The 20820-nt window shown below is 43.8% G+C and overlaps 1 protein-coding gene across 1 annotated transcript in view; it reads left to right on the top strand.

Moving 5' to 3' along the window:
- Positions 1-20820, top strand: part of VPS13D (vacuolar protein sorting 13 homolog D) — a 3321573-nt gene that overhangs the window by 518617 nt on the left and 2782136 nt on the right. Inside the window, exon 12 of the mRNA XM_044060428.1 lies at positions 14402-14633. Within this exon, the coding sequence (XP_043916363.1) occupies positions 14402-14633 (232 nt within the window). The remainder of the gene's footprint in view (positions 1-14401; positions 14634-20820) is intronic.

Genomic DNA, 20820 nt, shown 5'->3' with positions numbered 1-20820 from the left:
ATTCTTTTAACCCTTTCAGACACAAATCTTTGCAGGCCTTATTTAGTTGTTGTTCTTCTTTTGGCTTTTCCCAGTTAGGGGTCACCACAGTGGAACTCCAGTCCGCTAATGATTGGCAGTAAATTTTTACGGTGCTGAGGTGCCAGCTCGACGCCCAACCTTCAATGAAGGCACGCCCATTTACGCATATCTTTCGAATGCCACTCGACCGCGGGGAGGACATGCAGACTCCACACAGAAGGTGCTCCAGCCAAGAATCAAACAGGAGAACCTCTTGCTGTGAGGCGACAACGCTACCGCTGCACCACCGCGGCTTGCAGGCCTTACTTAGTGATATAAATAATTTTCAAAGTGTCTCATGTTTACAGTTCAATGAAAACAAAACAAAAATCATGACATGCAATTCTAAGAAGAAACAAATAAACAAAAAATATTCCAAATACTTAGCAGTAGATAACATATTATTTATTTATAAACCTTTACCTGATTTATATACAACTATAAAAAAATACTGGGTAAAATAGAGCAAACAATAACTAACTGGAACAAATATATGTTTACAATGGGAGACAGGTTATATCTTATTAAATCAATAATTTTTCCCAAGGTACTATATCTAATACAAAGATCTGAAATAGGAGATTCATTTGTCTGCAACCTGTGGGTTATGGATCCGATATCGGATCCGAACCGGCATGGTTTACCAGCTATGGATCCAAGCTCTCAGCTCCTCCCCTCACCCATAATGCCCTGCTCTACCCTCATGACCTCAGATCTCGTTTGCCGCGCATGGTGACCAGATTGTTTTTTCCAGCTCTCCAGCTAAGTGATATATTCAGTGTTTAAATTGTAAAATTTAAAATATTTTTTGGTTAATTTGTGTGAAAGTGTAGGTTTCCCTCTTGTATAATTACTTTTTTTAGAGTTTAATCTTAAATTTATATCCCTCCCCTCGCTGGTAGCGTAGTGTGTGTGTTGGGCCTGTGAGTGATTTTTGTTTTTAGTTACTTTACTTTTCTTATAGTAACTTTTATTTGTTAGCTTGGGATGTCTGAGCAGCCCAAGGCTATTTTCTCTAAATGCTCCGAGTGTGACCATAAGCTTTCCCCAGCTGATGGCCACAGTCGGTGTGTTAGATGCCTGGGGGTTGAACACCTCACATCTGGATGTTCCATTTGTGCAGGGTTCAACCCCAGGGCATTGAAGGAGCGGAGGTCCAAGCTTGTTTTGGCGGGCCTTTTGCCGCCGGACTCGGTCCGACCTCCGCTCCTTCGGGGGTAACCGTCTCCAAGGTTATTCTCTCTCCGGCTCCCCCTCCTCCTCCTGGGACTCAACCTCCCGTTTCTGGTTCGGAGGAGAGGGATGCTAGAAAAAGGGACCGGAGGGAGAAGCACCATAAGCGGGCCGAGACCTCTGTTTCGGCCCCGCCAGCCAAGCGGGCTTCTCCCCCGGCTCCCTTGTCGGCTGGATCTCCTCCTCCTCGGCTCCGGTCTCCAGTGTGTTTTTCACCGGGACCTGAGGAGGAGGAGACCCGATCTCCGTCGAGGCTATCGAGGAGGCACTCAAGGCCTACCTCGGTAGCCTCGTCGAGATCAACGTACAGCCTATTGGATGCTGATCTGGATCGGATGATGAGAAGGTTCATCCAGGCCCAGATGCAGATGGGAGTGCTCTTGCCTCCCCCCCCCCCGGGGGGGAGCTCGACCCCCTTTTTCAAGCCAATTGCTCCTTCTCCGACCCGCTACCGGGTTCGAGCAGTTGGAGCCGACCAGCCGAGCCGGGGTGGGTCGGCGCCGATAGTACTTGGTACTTCGGATCCGACCCTGCCCTCGAGTGCATCGGATCCGACCTCTCGGAGCCTGGATCCGAGCCTCGGATCCGGGGGGATCAGTGCTCCTTCGGCGCCGTCTGTGTCGGAGCGCACTGTCCCTTCGGATCCGAGCGCTTCGGCGCCGGCTCCGATCCACTCTTCGGATCCGAGGGGGAGCCGATTGTCGGATCCTTTGGTCGAGGTCGGCTCCCCTTCGGCCTTTGATGTAGTGGAGAGGGCCCTGTTGAGGGTCTCCGGACCCCCGGCACTTGTTTCGGCTCCGTCCCGCGCTCCCTCTGCACTGGGTCAGGCTTCCACCATCCGGCCCTTGGGACAGCCCGCTTCTGTGCCCCAAGCTGTTCCCCTGGAACAGGTTGCTGCTTGCGAGGAGTCCTCTGACAGCCCCCCAGAGGATGTTCCTCGCAAGCATACGTGCAAAAGGAGGCACATTGACTCCCCCGAGTCTCTCACGGAAGACACGGATTTGGAGGAAGGGGAAGGCTCCCCACGGTCACCCCCCGAGGATGTCTCATTTGGAGACATCATGGAAATGCTCCGCATAAGGGGGGGGTGGTCTGCCCCCAAGTCTTCCTCGGACGAGTCCGTGTTCTTGGAGGCATTTGAAGCGGGCCCGTCTACCTCTTGGGTGTCCCCTCCTGCCGACCCCCTGGTGGACCGTATTACCACCAGGGCGTGGAAGGAACCGGACACCGTGGAGCCAATCCCTAAGAGGCCCGACAGGATCCTCAGTCCACCGTCTGACCGTGCCCATTGGAGTAAGGGGCCTCCGGTAGATGCCATGTTGACGGGCGGCCACCAAGAGGAACTTGCTCAGGAGAGTCCCTCAGTCCATCCCCCGAGCAAGGAGTCTCTGATGATGGACCGCTTGGGGAAGCGGATGTTTAGTTCAGCGACCTTCTCGGTAAGGGCGCTGAACTACCTGGCACACGTTATTAGGATGCAGCGATCTCATTAAAGAATACGCTGCATCTCCCCCAGAGTCCATGTCGGAGGAGGACAAAGTGCTGCACTCCACCCGCATGGCCACTCTTAGATCAGTTACCAATACCTCTATGCGGCTACTCTCCCATGCTACGGAAGGCGCCACTAGAGCCGCAGGGGCAGGTCTAGTCACTAGACGTCAGGCCTGGCTCCGTCATTGCGATTTCTCAGAGCCCTTCAAAGCGTCATTTGCGGACGCCTTTGATGGTTCTGCCCTCTTTGGCAAAACCGTTCGACACTTTGACCCAGAGCGAGAAGGACGGGAAGACGCTGTCTGCCGTCGGAATCCGCTTCTCTGCACCCCAGAGGCCCTATTCTAGGAACCAAAAGGGTCAGAAGAAGATGTGGTTCCGGAAGTCGCAGCAATCCCAGCCTGCTCCGGACAACCAGTCCTTCCGTGGCAGAGGAGGACAGGGAGGACGCCGCCCTAGAGGCAGAGGGGCTCCCAGGAACTTCGGGTCCAGAGAACCCTTCTCTGAACGGCCCGCGCAGCAACCCTGAGGGTTGCCCGGCTGCTCCACTCTGGAGGCAGTCGGGGACGTTCGGGCACCTAGCGGCATGGGAGTCCATAACATCAGACCGCTGGGTTCTCCAGATCATATCCAGAGGATACCACATCCCTTTTCGTCACTTACCAAAATTGAAGTCCCTCCCAGACGTTCCACCCGGTCAACGGGAGGCCGCTTTGGCAGAAATTGGCCATCTGCTAAAGAAAAGAGCCATCCAGCCCGTCCCCCCAGATCGGATCAGGGTTCTACTCCAGGTTCTTTTTAGTGCCAAAAAAGACGGGGGATCTAAGACCAATTTTAGACCTTTCTCTCTTGAACCTGGCAGTTCCCAAGGAAAAATTCCGAATGGTCACTCTGCAATCTATTCTCCCCCTTCTGGGAGAAAATCACTGGATGTGTTCCATAGACCTCAAAGATGCGTACTACCACATCCTAATGGACAGGCGCTCCAGGAGGTTTCTCCGCTTCTGGCTGGGAGCCAGTCACTACCAGTTCCGGGTCCTTCCCTTTGGTCTCACCACAGCCCCCAGGGTGTTCACCAAAGTATTAGCAGTGGTAGCGGCCCACCTAAGGCTTCAGGGGGTGCAGGTCTTCCCCTACCTGGACGACTGGCTCCTTACCGCCCCAACAAGGCATCTACTACTATTGGCGCGAGACTCCTTTCTCCATCTTGCTCCCAATCTGGGCATTACTATAAATACAAAGAAATCCAACCTGGCGCCCACACAGCTTTTAGATTTTATAGGGGCCAGGTTAGACACAAGGAGTTTAAAAGCCTTCCTCACTGCGGACAGAGTTCAAAATCTGCAGCTCCAGGTGCGGGTCATTCTCCACTCAAGTTCTGTTCCGGCAGAGTTGGTCCTGAGGGCTCTAGGGTCCATGGCGTCTGCTATAGAACTTCTTCCTCTCGCCAGGCTCAAAATGCGCATCCTCCAGTGGACTCTCTTAGTACAGTGGTCATACCTTGCTCTTCCTATGCATCATCCCATTGCGATCAGCAAGGCTTGCAAGCGGTCCCTCCTGTGGTGGCTTCACTCCCCAGATCTCCACGGAGGCCGCCCATTTTGTGCTTCTCCCCCTCTTGCCACAGTGACCACGGACGCCTCCCGCCTCGGGTGGGGGGGCATTTTGCGGGCCGGACCGTCCAAGGCACGTGGAACGATTCAGAGACCTTACTGCATATCAACGTTCTAGAGATGAGAGCAGTGCTCTTAGCGTTGCTAGCACTTCAGGACTTTCTTCCCTTGGGAACAATTGCGATTCAATCGGACAACATGTCGGTTGTCTGGTATATCAACAAGCAAGGGGGAACGAGGTCTTACCCTCTTTGTCGAGAAGCCATGAGAGTTTGGGAATGGGCAATCTCCACCAACCGCTTTCTAATAGCAACGCACATTCCGGATCGGTCCAACATCCTGGCGGACAAGCTCAGTCGCACCATTCTGACCCCTTACGAGTGGTCTCTCAATTTTCAAGTAGCGGAACGCATATTCGCACGGTGGGGAACTCCTTCATGCGATCTTTTTGCCTCTCCCTCAAACACCAAGTGCGACAGTTTTTTCGCTCTGATACCTCCTCCAGGAGGTTCCCCAAGAGACGCTCTGGTGCATGCTTGGCCACCCGGTCTTCTGTATACTTATCCATCCTTGCCGCTGATGCTCCAAGTTCTTCAGAAAGCCTCTCGGGTGGGTTGCAGAATGATTCTCATTGCTCCGTTTTGGCCTCGGCAGATCTGGTTCCCCTTCCTAAGGTCTCACTCGGTGAATCCTCCTTGGATTCTAGATCCCATTCCGGATCTGATATCTCATCCATCCTGCCTATCTCCTCCGAACATGGACAACCTGAAGCTGACCACTTGGCTGCTCCAGTTCCACCCTTGATCAGGACTCCCGGTATTTCGTCCCCTGTTAAGGCGATCCTGGTGGCAGCTCATAAACCGTCCACTAGGAAAGTCTACCGCAGCAAGTGGAAACGTTTTTCTTTGTGGGCGGAGCGGCAAGGCCTGAATCCCTTCACAGTTCCTCTCCCTTTAGTGCTTGATTTCTTAACCACTCTTTTTAACGATGGTGCCAGCAGTTCCACAGTCAAAGCACAACTTGCGGCAATTTCACATTATCACATTGGTCATGACTCTAGTCCACTCATGTCAGCCAAGTTGTGTAAAATTTTCCTTAAAGGTACTTTCCTTCTCAAGCCCCCTGTAAAACAAGCGGTTCCTCCCTGGGACCTTTCCTTAGTTCTCCAGGCCTTGACCACCCCCCCCACTTCGAACCAGCGGCTACGGTAGATCTCAAATTCTTGTCTTTCAAGACTGCCTTTTTAGTAGCCATTACATCGGCCAAGAGAGTTTCAGAGCTCCAAGCATTATCAGCTAAACCTCCTTACTTGGTCTTTCATCCGGACCATGTTTACCTCAGGACCAACCCGTCCTTTCTTCCTAAAGTAGCTTCTGAAGCAAACATTAATCAATCCATTAACCTCCCTGTTTTCTTTCCTAAATATGAAAACAAAGGTGAATACAAGCTTCACTCCTTAGATGTTCACAGGCAACTTAGATTTTATCTAAACAGAACGGCTGGTCATAGGCAATCCGACCAGTTGTTCATTTCCTTTGCTAAATTTAATTTGGGCAAGCCAATTTCTAAAGTCTCTGTCTCGCTGGATTTCACAATGTATCTTATTGGCTTATCAAGCTTCAGGAAGGCCCGCACCGGAGGGTGTACACGCCCATTCAACCCGGTCAGTATCTACCTCGGCAGCCTTTAAGGCTAGGATTCCTCTAGATGATATTTGTGCAGCAGCCACGTGGGCTTCATCTCATACTTTTATTTCCCACTACAAGTTGGATCTTGCATCTGGGGGTAGAGCATCCTTTGGCTCCGTGGTGCTCCGGAATATCCTTCCATGATGGCCGCCCAAGATTCAGGTAGCTGGGGACTCTGTCCCACAGGTTGCAGACAAATGAATCTCCTACTTCAGATTTAGAAGTTATATACTCACCATAACGTTCCATCTGAGTAGGTGTATTCATTTGTCTGCAACCATCCCGCCCTCCTATCCCCCTGGCCTTTCAGTTTCCTGCATATTATGTGTTACCCTTTTCAGGGTGTTCTTGCTGTTGGCAAACTCGATCTGAGGTCATGAGGGTAGAGCAGGGCATTATGGGTGAGGGGAGGAGCTGAGAGCTTGGATCCATAGCTGGTAAACCATGCCAGTTCGGATCCGATATCGGATCCATAACCCACAGGTTGCAGACAAATGAATACACCTACTCAGATGGAACGTTATGGTGAGTACATAACTTCTAATTTCTCACTACCACCTTCCAAATATATTCAAAGGTATAACAAACTAATAGTAAACTTTTTATGGTTCCCAAACAAACCCCTAACTGCTTTAAATAAACATTTGCCAAACTGGGAAGATGGTGGAATTAATTTACCAGACATTGAGACATACATTATATCCTCTGTTGTCAAAAATGTAACTTTATGGTTTAATGCCTACTACTTACCTGTTTGGAAACAAATACATGAACAGATTTATATAGAACTTGGTCACAAGTACATACAAGACCGATTAACTATCATATCAGCACCCCTTGTTTGGATGTTAAAAGATCACTTAGTGGGAAAAAATAAAAATAGCAAAGTACCATCAGAATATATAAGTATTGCATTAACATTTAAAACATACATAAACAAAGTCCCAGATATAAACTCTTGTTTTTTTTCTGACTTGATCCATAGCCTTTACACCCACTGTCTTTGATACATCACAAATTCAGAAAATGAATACACTTAAAGGCTCAATAAGCTATTGGCACCAACTGACAAAACAAGGGAAAATATTAACTAATGAACAAATAGTTAACAAATATAATATAAATAATGACTCATGGCTGCTTTTGCAAAATCTAAGACAATACCTTTTAAGTAAAACTGAACAAATGCAAGCATCAGTCAAAGATAATGTTCCAAAATTCATTGAATGTTTTATTGTAATCACAATTCAACCTTATCAAGGCTGTGGATACCAAAAGTTTACTATGTAAACATTTATTGGGACTAGTATACACAGATAAACAACTACCCTCCTATAGAAGAAGAAAAAAAGATTATCTTAAAATCCTCAAAACAGTCAACATTGTCAATATACTGGCAACTATTCACCTGGAGATATTTACACAAACGCTTTTATACACCACACAAATTAGCCCAAATATTTGCTAGTGAGGATCAATGCTGGAGATGTCAGACTAAAACAAGAGCTGACTGGCAACATGTATTCTATGAATGTAAATGTCTCACGTTATATTGGAATAATAATAATTATTTTTCCAGATTGCCTTCAGTGATAATTACCAGTTAACAAAATCAATGATTTTATTCAATTCTCCCATCTCGGACTGTGTACCTAAAAAAGACTTTAAAATTCTATGGACATTGATGGCAGTAGATCTCAAAATCATCACCATTCACTGGAAGTGTGTGACTTCTTCCACATTCAGGGAATTTAAAAACTTATCTTTATCAGTTGGACATATGGAAATATCTACACTGAAGAACAGAACAAACCAGACCTACATCATTTTATAACTCTTGGATGAAAATTCCGGAAATATTTGAGAAAATGGACAAAGATATATAAACTAATATATCATTCTTCACAGTGTGTTTAAATGTATTTATTGCTTTCTTCTGCATAGACATCAGTGTGTATAGTTATATATTGTTTTGTAGTCAATGATTTTATTCAATTCTCCCATCTCGGACTGTGTACCTAAAAAAGACTTTAAAATTCTATGGACATTGATGGCAGTAGATCTCAAAATCATCACCATTCACTGGAAGTGTGTGACTTCTTCCACATTCAGGGAATTTAAAAACTTATCTTTATCAGTTGGACATATGGAAATGTCTACACTGAAGAACAGAACAAACCAGACCTACATCATTTTATAACTCTTGGATGAAAATTCCGGAAATATTTGAGAAAATGGACAAAGATATATAAACTAATATATCATTCTTCACAGTGTGTTTAAATGTATTTATTGCTTTCTTCTGCATAGACATCAGTGTGTATAGTTATATATTGTTTTGTAGTTTATAGGTTTTAAAATTGTATATATGTTAACCATTCTGAATTCCTGTAATGTTTGGCAAGTTATGATATTTTAAAATAAAAAAATTTAAGGGAAAAAAAATCCAAGCCATGCTGTGCAAACAATTTCTTATTTTCGACATTGAAAAGGTTGCCTCAAAACAGATCCCTCTTTTATATCTTGAGTAATTTTTTTTTTTTCCTAAGTCCAACTACATGCTTTCTTTTTCAGTCCACAGAACTGATGGTAAAGGATACTGCATTCCCTGGATATGCACATACAACTGAGATATGGGCACATAAGCTCTAGCCTGTTTGTCTCTCTTGTTATACAAAAGAAAGGAAGGACAGTGTTAAAACTAACAGTTTCTAAACAGCTGGCTCATTGAGTCATATTTTGTTCTCCTCCCAGTGTAAGAAACTTGAAGGAACTGTGAGAACCCATAGTAGGAGGGGCATGGCTCCTTAGGGGAGTCATTAGCCAGGCCATTTTGAAAGCAGCTACTTAACCATTTGGCTATACTTCTTTAAAGCATTACAAACTGGGCATTTCTTCCAAGGCAAGTGCTGGGTTGCTACAGCCAACCTGCAGGGTATGCTGCAGTCCATCTGCTCTGTTCCTGTCACCACTTTGTTTCAAAAGACTTTTAGGGATTGTCCCAGTAGTCTGGACTGCTGCAACTATAAGATAATGGAATAACATAGTATAGATGTGCAAGAACTTACTGCAGTGGTAGACGTTCAGACAGCCCACTGTTGTAGTACTATTTCCTCCTCACTATCCCATGTTTCATTGTGGGTCATCATGGCCTGGCAGAGCCTTTCCTTTTTTTATCCTTTTCCCTTTCCTTGGGCCCGCTCAGCCCTCAGTAGAATTTGAAGTGGTCTGTTTATCTTTCCTCCCATTAGAGTATTAGATGAGGGGTATTATACATTGCAGATGTTCTTCGTGTTTCACAGTTGCAGTCCTCATATTTGGGTTATCTGCTTGCAGTAGCCCACAGTCAGCTTGATTAACAAAGTCTTGGGTCTTGTGTCGGTTGCTGTCTCATCTTCCATAACGTCAGGTAGTCAGGGGTATAAAGCATGCAGCCGATGCCATTTTATCAGTCTTTCTTGCCTTGCAGTGCCCGAAGCAGAAGCAAGTGCAGGTCGGGCGACTCCTGAAATTTTCATTTTCGAGTTTCAGAACCGAAGTCTTCAACTAAAGCTAAGTACCCCATTGGGGAAAATTTTTCTTGCTTTAAACCGATGTCAGTAAAAGTCAATAATTGTATTTCTTGTGGAAAGCAAATACCTCATAAAGATTTTCATTCGTACTGTATTCCTTGCCTAGGCCCTGACCATGACTTACCTCATTGTCAGTTTTGTGCCTTATTTAAACCACGATCTATTCGTCGCCAGTACATTTTTGCTTCTAAATATTTTGTACTCTGTTCAATTATCCAGGTATGTCTTCGGTAAGCCACCCGACTACCGACATTCTGAGAAAAGCACAAAGATAAAGACAGAGACAGGCCGCCAGTTCGCCGGTACTCAGTGAGGCGCTTTCGCAGCCCTTGATGCCCGCTATTTCAGATTCGCAGGCCTCTACTGAGACCCATTCGGAGTCTTGTAAGCCGTGAGATGCTTCAACTGTGGAACCTGCGGATGTCTCTACCCTGGATGGGTCCAGAGTCACTGTGCAGGCACTGGCTTCTGAGGGTGTATTCAGGCCTACTGACTTACATATTAAACTGACGTCATCTTTTTTTTCCAAGGCCTAGAACTCAATCCATGCCTAGAAAACTGACGCCCAGACCACATGGTCAGGCCTCTATGCCTAAAGAACTAATGATAAAATGGCTGAAGACCTTATTACTTTATAGGTTCATAGGTTCATACTAGGCTATCTGCCCTGGGGCAATTATAAGCCTAGCCCGATTCTGTATGGCTTACGCCACCCCTTCATTTGAGTATACTGTGCCCTTTTTAAGGTTTAGTTTACTGTGCCTCTGTCTAATAGTGACACGGGAGTAATCCCTGGGACAAACCTACGATCCCCCATCCACTTATCGAGATTCTTCTTGAAGAGGTTCAGTGAAGTGCTCTGCCTCACATGAACTGGAATTCTATTCCAGAGCGAAGGGAGCCTCTGGGTTATGAACCTGTCCCTCCAGCAAGTTCTATTTATTTCTGTGCTGAGGTTCAAGTCCCTCGAGCGTGTGGCTCTAAGGGATTTAGATTTACTGAGGTGGAGCATGTCCATTAATTCTGGATTTGACATAGCATTGTATGTCAGGCATAGATCGCCTCGAAGTAGGCGGTATGCGACTGAGTAGAGCTGGAGTTTCTTTAATCGAGCAGCATATGGCATCTGTTTGAGACCCTTGATCCTCTTGGTGAGATACTTTTGGGGTCTTTCTAATTGCTGCAGGTGTCGGGTAAGGTACATCCCAAAAGGGGCATTGTATTCTATGATGGGCTTGATGAGGGATGAATAAAGGGGCACGATTACCTCTCTTGATCTAGATGTGAAACCCTTCGTGATGAGGTGGGCTATGTAGAAGGTCTTTCTAACCACTTTGGCAATGTGGTTTTCAAAGGAGAGATTGCCATCAACTTGGGTCCCCAGGTCCCTGATAACTTTCTCTGTACTTAATGGGTTTCCGCCTATGTGGTAATTTGTGGGCACATTGTTTTTGCCAAAGGGTATGACTATACATTTTTTAGCATTTAGCTTTAAACCATGGCGCTGGCACCAGTTATCTGTCTCTGTGAGACCTTTTTGAAGGATGTTTGTGTCAGCTGGAGAGTTGATTATGGTGCCCAGTTTGCAGTCGTCTGCGAACTTGGTGAGCCATAGTCCTCCCACGTTTGCCTGTACCTCAGAAAAGTATATACCAAACAAGAGTGGTCCCAGGACAGAACCCTGTGGGATGCCACTTGTGACCGGTTTCGAGTCTGACATGGCTCCAGAAACTCTCACTCTGTGGGTTCTGTCTTTGAGCCAGTTTGCGACCCATCTTGTGAAATAGGGGTTTATATTTAAGCTGGATAGCTTATCTATGATGCCCGAGTGGGGTATTGTGTCAAATGCCTTTGCAAGGTCCAGATAGGCTGTGTGGACTACCTTCCCTTCATCTATGGCTTTGGTGACTGTTTCAAAGAAGTCAACCAGGTTCAAAAGGCAGGCTTTGCCCTTGACAAAGCCGAACTGGGTAGGATCTAGTGTCTGTAGGTCCCCAATGTCTTTGTTTATGAGCTCCATGATGATCATCTCCATAGCCTTGCAGACTAAGCTAGTCAGGCTTATGGGGCGATAGTTTCCAGGATCCGTAGAGGCTCCACCTTTGTGGAGTGGGACCACTGTTGCTGTACGCCATTCTGTGGGCACATATCCTGTAGTGAGGCTGAGATTGTATAGCTGTTTTATTTGAGGGATTAGTTCCTCTTGTAGTTCATGTAGGACCCAACCTGGGACGCCATCTGGTCCCATGGAAGCAGTGTTTTTTGCTTTGGAGAGGGCAGCCTTCACCTGAGCATCTGAGATGTTTGGGAGGCAGCCCTCTGCCGGGATAGATACTTGCTCTTTTGGGGGGGGGGGATGTTTGCACTGAACCTGTCTGCCAGGATATTGGCGATGTCTGTGGGTTCAGTGTATTTTTTGTCGTTTAGAATCAACTCAGAACAAGTCTGGGAGTTGCATCCCAGGTTTCTAACATAACTGAAAAAAGCCTTATGATTGTCTTTGGTGTCCTGTGCAATTTTTCTCTCGAAGCTGGCCTTGGAAGATTTTATGAGGGATCGTAATTTTTTGCTAGTACTGATCAGAGATGCCTTCCCTATTAGGGATTTTGCTCTATCATGCAGTAGCTTCCTCCTTCTGTTGTACACTTTATTTATGGCAGGGGTCCACCAGACTGGACGCCTGCCTTTGGATTATTGGGTCTTGGTTTTGTTTGGGATAGCATGATCCATGCATTCCTGGAGATGTCCGTAGAATGCATTTATATAGGATTCTGCAGTTTGGGCTGTAGTTTGGCCCTGGGGCCTTGAAGGATTCCACTTCGGTTTTGAGAAGTGAGAAGTTCGCTTTTGAGAAGTTTTTCACCGTGGTTTTCTGGGCTGGGGGTGGGGTCGGGATGTGGACATCCAGTGAAATTAATTTATGGTCTGGTCTTACCAATGAGGGATATACTTCTGGTGTGGAGCATAGAGTCCCCATGTTGGTAATGATCAGGTCTAGTATGTTGTCCCCTCTTGTGGGAGTGGTGACTAGTTGTTCCATAGCATTTGAGTTTATAATTTCCAGGAATCTTTGGGCTAAGGTGCTGGGGCTTGAGTAGTGCTTCCAGTCAATGTTTGGGTAGTTGAAGTCGCCCAATATAATGGTGTTCGGAGAGATCTTCATGTTCTCCAATGTTTTCAGGAAAGCCAAATGGGATTCCTGACTTTGAGAGGGTGGTCTGTAGGATGCTATAATCAGGGGAAGTCAACCTTCCCCCTCTAAGAGACCTAGGACTGATTTTGGCTATGATTCTTCTGATCAGGATTCTGAAATTTCTGTTTCTTCTGATGACCAGTATTTACCCTTATCTGCCAATGAGGATTCTAATGCAGAGGACTCAATTCCCTCTGCTTCCCCTCCAGAGGATTTCTCTTTTGGTGAAACCTTGCATACTCTTAGAGAGCATTTTCACTGGGAAAGCCAGGATTACTTTGTTTCTAAAAAGAGGCTTAGGGATTTCTTACTTTTGCCCCAACACAGGCCTTTACCTATCCCCCCTGTACTGGACATTGTTGTTGATGCATTCACGGAGTCTAGCTTGGCTAGTATAGCACTGAGTTCACCAAGCAACAACAAAACCAGTAAAATCCAATGGTGTATTCGATAGACTCTAGCGCCTCGGCTTACTGTAGCCGAGGCGCTAGAGTGTATCGAATAAACCATTGGATTTTACTGGTTTTGTTGTTGCTTGGTAAACTTCATGTTGCTACCTGCAAATCTAACAACATGGCAGGAAGTGCCCTGTTCTCTAATGCAGTGGGTAAAAATTGGAACCAACTGCCTAATGAACTAACATCATTGTCCTTTACACTGTTTAAGAAAAACCTTAAGTACTATCTTAAAACACATTGGTTAGGTCCCTGTTCTAATCCAGATTAACCCTACCTTGCACCTATATGTCCTAATGTTGAAACTTTAAAATGTATCTGTAAATCAACTTTGATACCTGAATTTTGTAGATTGTACTGGTTATAAGGTGACGTTTTTCTGTTTGTGTTTTATTATATATATTTTTTTCTCTCTATCATTACTGTTAACTTTTTTTTTGTCTGACAAGCAACCTGTAACTTACTATAATATGTTATGTTCTATTTTTGTTTCTTGTCTTTTATGTGGAGCTTTTCTTCCCGGGCCTCTACTGAAAATGGACATGTATCCAGTTAGACTAGTCCGGTAAACAAATGTAAAATAAAATAAAATAATTGAGTGATTTCTTGTAGCTCTTGAAGGGTATTGGCAGCACATATTACTGTGGAATCATCAGTGTATTGGATAGCTTTGGCAGATGGGGCTGTGGTATAGAGATTGTTTATAAATATGGAGAAAAGTAGTGGGCCAAGAATAGACCTTTGGGGAACTCCTAGAGTGACTGGTAGTAGGGGAGATAGACTTTGGTGCCAGTGTACTGCTTGTTGTTTACCAGTTAAGTAACTTGGAACCAGGTAAGAGTAGAATGTGATAAGGTCATGTCAGAGAGGGCATGTAGGAGTTTGTCGTGATCCACCATATCAAAAGCTTTTGATAAGTCTAAAAAGATGGTGGAAACATGCTTACCATTATTCCTGTGGTTGTTAACTGTGTTTGTAAATGATAAAAGTGCAGTGGTGGTGCTGTGGTGTGGGCGGAAGCGGTGTTGTGTTTTTGTTAACAATTTGTTTGCAACTAGGTGGTATGAAATAACACTTGTGTTGTTTCCTTTTACAGAATTTACGAGAACCACTGTTGGACCCTGTAGGCACCAGTCCACCCACAGCTGGAAATGATACCAGCAGTAGCACTGGCATATTACGATATCTTCAGTCTTGGTTCCCTGGATGGGGAGGCTGGTATGGCCAGGGTTCCCAACAGTCAGGTGATGCAAAGCCAGAGAGTATGGAGGGACTGCTGACTGGATCACCTTATCAACAAGAACAGTGGATTCCAGATGATTTTCTAGGTGGGTTCTTCTCAGTTACAATATAAGCTTCATATGTCTTCTAACAAAATTTGCTCTCTGATTATCTAATCTGACATTCCAACATTAAGCATTCTAACATGCCTACCAAGTCTGTAGCTTAGATTTCTTACATTTTAAGCTTATTGATTTTGGTTTACAGTTAATTTAACTGTTCTTTGTTTATGTCTGTACTATTTTATCTGTATTTGTTTATATATTGTCTTTATACTGCTGTTTATTTCCAGCTGTATTGCATTGGAGTTACTTGCTCTTGTGTAAAGTGCTTTGGAAATAAGCACTGTAATAAACTTTAACTTGATAGTAATTATTGCATTTTTTGCCTTGTTTTGAAACACTAGCTGTACCTACATAAATTACTAAACAGGAAGGAATGACAGTGAGCCTTGATAATGAAGTAACGTTGTCATCAGGTGCAAACTGATTATGTAAAGAAAGGAAACCTTTCTGTTTTGCTGAGCTGTTGTTGCTTTCTCTGTTTACTTCTCATTATTTTGTAAAGAACAGTAGCGATGATATTGCAGAATGCAGGGGACTGTAAAGCATTTTAAAGAAATGTCAGTGCAATTAATGTCTAGCTGTCTAGTTATTAAACTGAGCAATAAAACAGATCACGTTGATATTGTCTTTACCAGTACTAACTTCAAGACAACCTTGATAATCGTTCACTTCCCATATAATGCAGTTTAGGAGTAATGGCTTTTGTGACAGGGTATAGTCTAGTGCATATGCATATGATCTTTTTTTATTTCTGTAATCCCTATTGTTGAGAGTGATAAATGGTGGTATCCTGAAACAGACTACATGTCAGAGATTATGGATGGGGAGGCTGGACGTTTGGGTGGGAAGTGGATTAGCATTTCTTCTGTTAAGTAATTTGCTGCTCTGGATGGAAAGCTTTTGGTAGCCTGAGCCTCAGTTTTGTATCTTCAAGTCAGTAGTTTTGCATAAAGATGTTTGTATTGTTGAACTTGCATTTCCGTGAGTGCTTCAGAGTACTTGTAAGTTCATAGGCGTTTGCTATGCTAACGACCACAAGGCCCTTTTTAAGCCTAGCCATGCATCCCAAATCTCTGACGAGTTCTGATACCCTTGATAAGTGTAAGCATGGGGCTGGGAGATGAACCATTTACAGGTTACCTGTTTGCATCAGAGACATAGGTGCCAAACCAGGGGTGAATTTCCAGTTTCCCATCCAATTGTCCAAGTTGCACTTGAATTGGATTAGGGAGGAACTTCTTGGTCTAGGATGTCCCAGTCCATCTCTTCATCTTGTAGGATTTTTTCTGCCTGTTCAAGACAGCTCAGCTCCAAAGTCCTTCCCAGGCTGTAGCTCCTCCCCAACTCCAGTAGTGCACCATGCTGCATTATATCCTCACATTGCCTTTGCCACCTCTAAGCAAACACAGAAAAATGACATTGGGTTCTATTTTCACATAAACTTTTAGATTACTATCCTTCTTTCCTCATATTTTGATAAACTACTTTTTTTAGGTCATAACTTTACAATATTCCTTTAGCTTAGCTAACATTTTTAAAAAAAGTGGCAGTTTGTAGCTACTCCTGCCTCACACACTGACTGAGTTCCATTCCCTTTACCCTCCCATTGGATCTCCGTTTCACGGTCTTGTTGCTTAGCATCTCCTTTTTGTATAATCTGTTAGTGATTGTGGACTGTGTTTTTAGTATTGGACAGCTTTTGCTTTTTTTCACTTGTTTTGCTATTTGATATTGATCTGTAGGCAGGATGGTACATTTAGGTTTCAAAAAGTGTTCCCTTTCAATTTCCATCACAAAATTCCACCACAGGACTTCCACTCCTTATATGCAGTTTGTTTAGGATCTCAGTATTTGAAAGTTTTTTGTGAGATTTGTGCAGGATTTGATTACTTTCCTGATCTTGCATTGCACACTTAAACTTCTCCTTAAGGAGTTATTAGCTCGAAACATGACAATGTGGGAGAATTTTCATCTTCACTCCCTCCAGACCAGCTTCAGCATCCAAAAGAAAAGAGGCTTCTCACTCCCATTTGGCTTCTTCAATTCTTGTCATGAAATCTAGAAGGGAGATCACAGAATCCATTTGAAGTGTGTCTAGTTTTTCTAACTTGATGACTGTAGACTTTGAGAGATGAAAATTCATTAAGCAGGGTAGTGTCTCAAGTTTGGAGCTTCATGCTGCCACAAGATGTGTGAGATCTCTGAGGTTCATTTCTTTACATGAGTGTTACTGTGCGCATGGGCTGTTCTAGATTGATAGAGGTTCTTTTGCATACCCAGGTGAAGATGAGGTCTTATCCTTTCATCCTTTTGTTTCAGGGCATACAGGGGTTCTGTTCTTCTCCCTCCTTCTTTAGTGCTGTCCTATTCAGATGTCTTCTCATTGCCCATTTTCAGTGGACTTGGGGGAACCCAGACAATGTAATTGTCAACATCACCATGACTTTGATAGCTGTTGACACTGTCGGTCTTCAAAAGAGACATATTTTCAAGAATGTTTTGAAGAGCCAGATTTTAAGAGCCATGAGGCTTCATAGTAATGATAATCATTTAGGTATAGTCTTTGACAATATTACGGGAGATTTTTTGAATAGAGGCTGTTCCCATAAAGAAATACAGAGTACTATTGCAGAAGTACATTCACTGAGAGATGAGTCTGCTTAAACCATATTTTGCAAAAAGTATTCATTCGGAGCAATACTTTGATCGATTCCAACAGAAAGATTTTATGTTCACATTTACTCTAGTAATATTAACATTGTTTGTGATATTATCAAAAAGAACTGGTCTTTTTTAATGTCTTATGAAGATTTAAAGAAAGTACTTGCACTAAACCTAGGTTTTCTTTTAGGAAAAATATGTCCTTGATGCAGCATCTTTGTTACAGTCAACAGATTACTTATAATATTTTGTGTTTTGATCATGTAAGAACTTTTTCTGGTCATTCATGCACTGCTTGTGAGTTTATCTTTACTACTCTGTATGTTAAACATCCTTTTTTAGGTTATAAGTTTGAGTTTGATTTTTATGCTGATTGTAAAAGCAAGAATTTAGTGTACTATGTAAATTCTATGTTATGCAGTGCATTTTACATTGGAAAAACTAATCGGACTTTAAAGGAAAGAATTTTAGAACACTGCAATATCAAGAAATGGAATTTCTGTAATGCTTTAGTGAAACGTGTATAATAATGGTAGTGAACACTATTTTAAGTTTCTTGTGCTTGAATTGTTACATGTCAACATCAGGGGAGGTGACCTGTGTAACTGAACTGAGAGAGTGAACTGAAATAGATTTTATTATTGCAAGCAGACAAGCGCCCAGGATTAATTGATTCTGTGACTTTAAAATTGGCACTTAAGTCACACCAGTTACCTCACTGAATTTTTGAATGAGTGCAGATGTGTGTTTATTACTGGGAATTTGTATGGTTTGAAAGTTGTGCCATATGTTTAGAAATGTTTAATTTGATTGCTTATTTTTTGGCTTTTAATAGTTTGTATTTTGTTGAAGTTTTATGTGGCCTGAAAAAGCAACTTGCGTCATGAAAGAGCTTACCACTTAATTTAGTAAATGCTTGTTTTTATACAGCCGTGTTGGTTAACTTTTACTATTTTTACTGTTTTGCTTCTTGTGGATTTTAGTGACATTTACCCGACGGTGTCTTTAGTTCTTTGTAGATTGCTGCCTTTATTGGCTTTTGCCATTAGGCAGTGAACCATCCATTAAAAAATGCAGTCAGAGTCAGTCCAACTGAGGCATAGTTGATTCTAGTGCTTGCTTCAGAAATGTCTTCATTGCAGACATTTGCTTTATGGCCTGCTGGTTATTGGTTTGTACATTTACTAAGCATTACTCTGGTAGATGGGTTTCCTGTGATACATCTGTACTTCAAGACTCAGCCTTCTTAACATTTTTATTGTTTTAATTCCCCTCCCCCCAGGACCGAGCCCAATGACTCCTCTGCCTCCACCCAAGCGTTGTATTCCTTCCACAGTAGTGGAAGTTGGGATTCCTTGACCAAGGTGAGAGCCTTACAGTATATTTGTTTTTCACTGGGACTCCCCAGTCAGCTTATCTGCTTTGCAGTGAGAGTCAGGTGGTAGAAGTGGGCCAGCTGTGTGGTAGCATACTTTGACCCTTTGTGAAGCACCCCCTGATGTGGCAGCTCTTCCAGTCTCCATTGTAACTACCCTTGAAGGGGAAGCATAGTTCCTCATGCTGAATTTCCCTTGGCTTACCATGCAACTTTTACAGGTCAGCTTGAGCTTGTTAGGCTTAAGGTCCCTAGGGTGGACACCAAGTGCTGCCACTAGGATTCACACGTATGGCAAATCACAGCCATCTCCCTCCCCCAGGGTGCGTAAGTCAGTAATGGCCGCTCACTCTCTTCCTCCTTGCCGACTCCATCAGGTGCCAGAGTTGCTATTCCAATTCTGGTTGCTTAGGATATAGTCAGTACTTTATCCCCGTATGACACGGAGCTGGCTTAACCTTCTTAACCTTAGGCTTTTGGCTACAATTTAGCTTTTCTTGAGATGGATTCCAGTTGATGATCCATCAAGGAGTGTCTCCAGTGCTCAAGGTAACAGGTGCATTATTTACCATATCATGTGATCTACAAAGGGACCCACCGTAATGAGTTCTAGATACTCTCCCACTGCGCTGCATGCTTCAGCAGTCCTTTATTTGGCCTTGACTGAGTTCCCTGTAAGTCAGATAAGTATATACTGATATGTTACTTGCTGATCATGTATGTGTTAAATCTCAGTACCTTAAATTTCCACGAGTAAAGTGAGCAATGACCAAATTTGTTGTCTTCAGCTCCTCAGTGTCAAAGTCCTTGATCACTGCTCTCCATAGTAGATTACTGTTAGTGTGTTTTTTGTTTATGTTCAGGCAGTCATTCTTTTTTAGTGGGGGGTTCTTTTCTGCACAGAGTTGTGCAACAGTGATATGAATATATGAGCAAGGTTGGAGGAGGGCTTGCCTAATTCAAATAATGTTTTTTTTCCTTGATCTTCATTGAACTAAAGCTTCTAGTACTTTGTCTTGTCTGGTTGAAGCTTCAGGGAATTTGTACTTGACAAAGCATAGGGAAAGCATTAGTTAAATCTTTATTATTTCTTGATTTGCACAGATATGCTCTTTAGTTGTTTTGGGGGTGAATTGGTGCTGGGAGTGTTTATATATAATTGGAGCAAGATGTCCAGATGTACATTGGCAGTGTGCAAACCTTCCACCAGTTTGATTGCTTCTCTGAAAAAATACTGAATTGTAATTAGTGGAAAGGATGAACCAAACCACTGACCCATCAGGGAAGGTCCTCTCCTAGATCAAGTGATACAGTAAGACTGTATCTATTTTCAGATTTTGAATCTTCAGGGAGTTATATCCCTGCTAACACTGGGCATTACGTTGTTGTCACTAGACATGATAGGTGTCCTGTGGTCCATCATCTTCTTGGCTCTCCAGAAGAGTTTGGTTGATTGTTTGGGGGTGCTGTTTTCAGTAGAAATGGTTGTCACTTGTTGTTTCTCCTTCCTGTGCACCAAGAATGTTTATTAAGGTGTTATCCATTGTGCTGAAGGTCTTGCAGGAGAAGGATCTGCATGTGTTCCTTTACATGGCTGGCTCCTGGCAGCCCCACTTGAGGAACTGTTCTGTAGCATCCCTTTCTTGATGGTTCCATGGTTGCAGTCACTGTGAAGGCTCCTTAAAATGTAAGAAGTCATCTTTGAAAACATGTCAGGGTTTATTTTTCAGCCATTCCCAGGCAGACCTTCCATTGTCCTGACCTTTAACTGGTCCATCTGTGTACCTAATCTGTCCTGACACTGGCACTCTACATTACCCTATGCAAGCATTTTTCTCTTTCGATGGGTAAAAACTTTGTCAGTGGCCCCTTTCTTCAGCTTGGTATTGTGACAAGATTTAAGTGCCAGTAGGCAGTCATCCACTGCTGATGTGGATTATACTTCCATCTGCCTGTCTGTTTTGACGTGGAAGAATATTGGTTAGACGTACTTGTACTCGCACAGTGTGAATGTGTGATTCTGCACATCCTCTGTGTACATTTTGAAGTGCATTCATTGGCTAGGTTTGTGCTTCCTAGTCACACTTTGTATGACTGCAATTCTGAGCTTTCCTACACACAGTAGATCTTGCA

This window comes from Protopterus annectens, chromosome 2.part0, assembly GCF_019279795.1.
Source record: "Protopterus annectens isolate FY-2018-M chromosome 2.part0, PAN1.0, whole genome shotgun sequence".
In the NCBI taxonomy this organism is placed as follows: domain Eukaryota; kingdom Metazoa; phylum Chordata; order Ceratodontiformes; family Protopteridae; genus Protopterus; species Protopterus annectens.
Note: the sequence above shows the minus strand (reverse complement) of the source record. Positions and strands in the feature narration are given on the sequence as shown.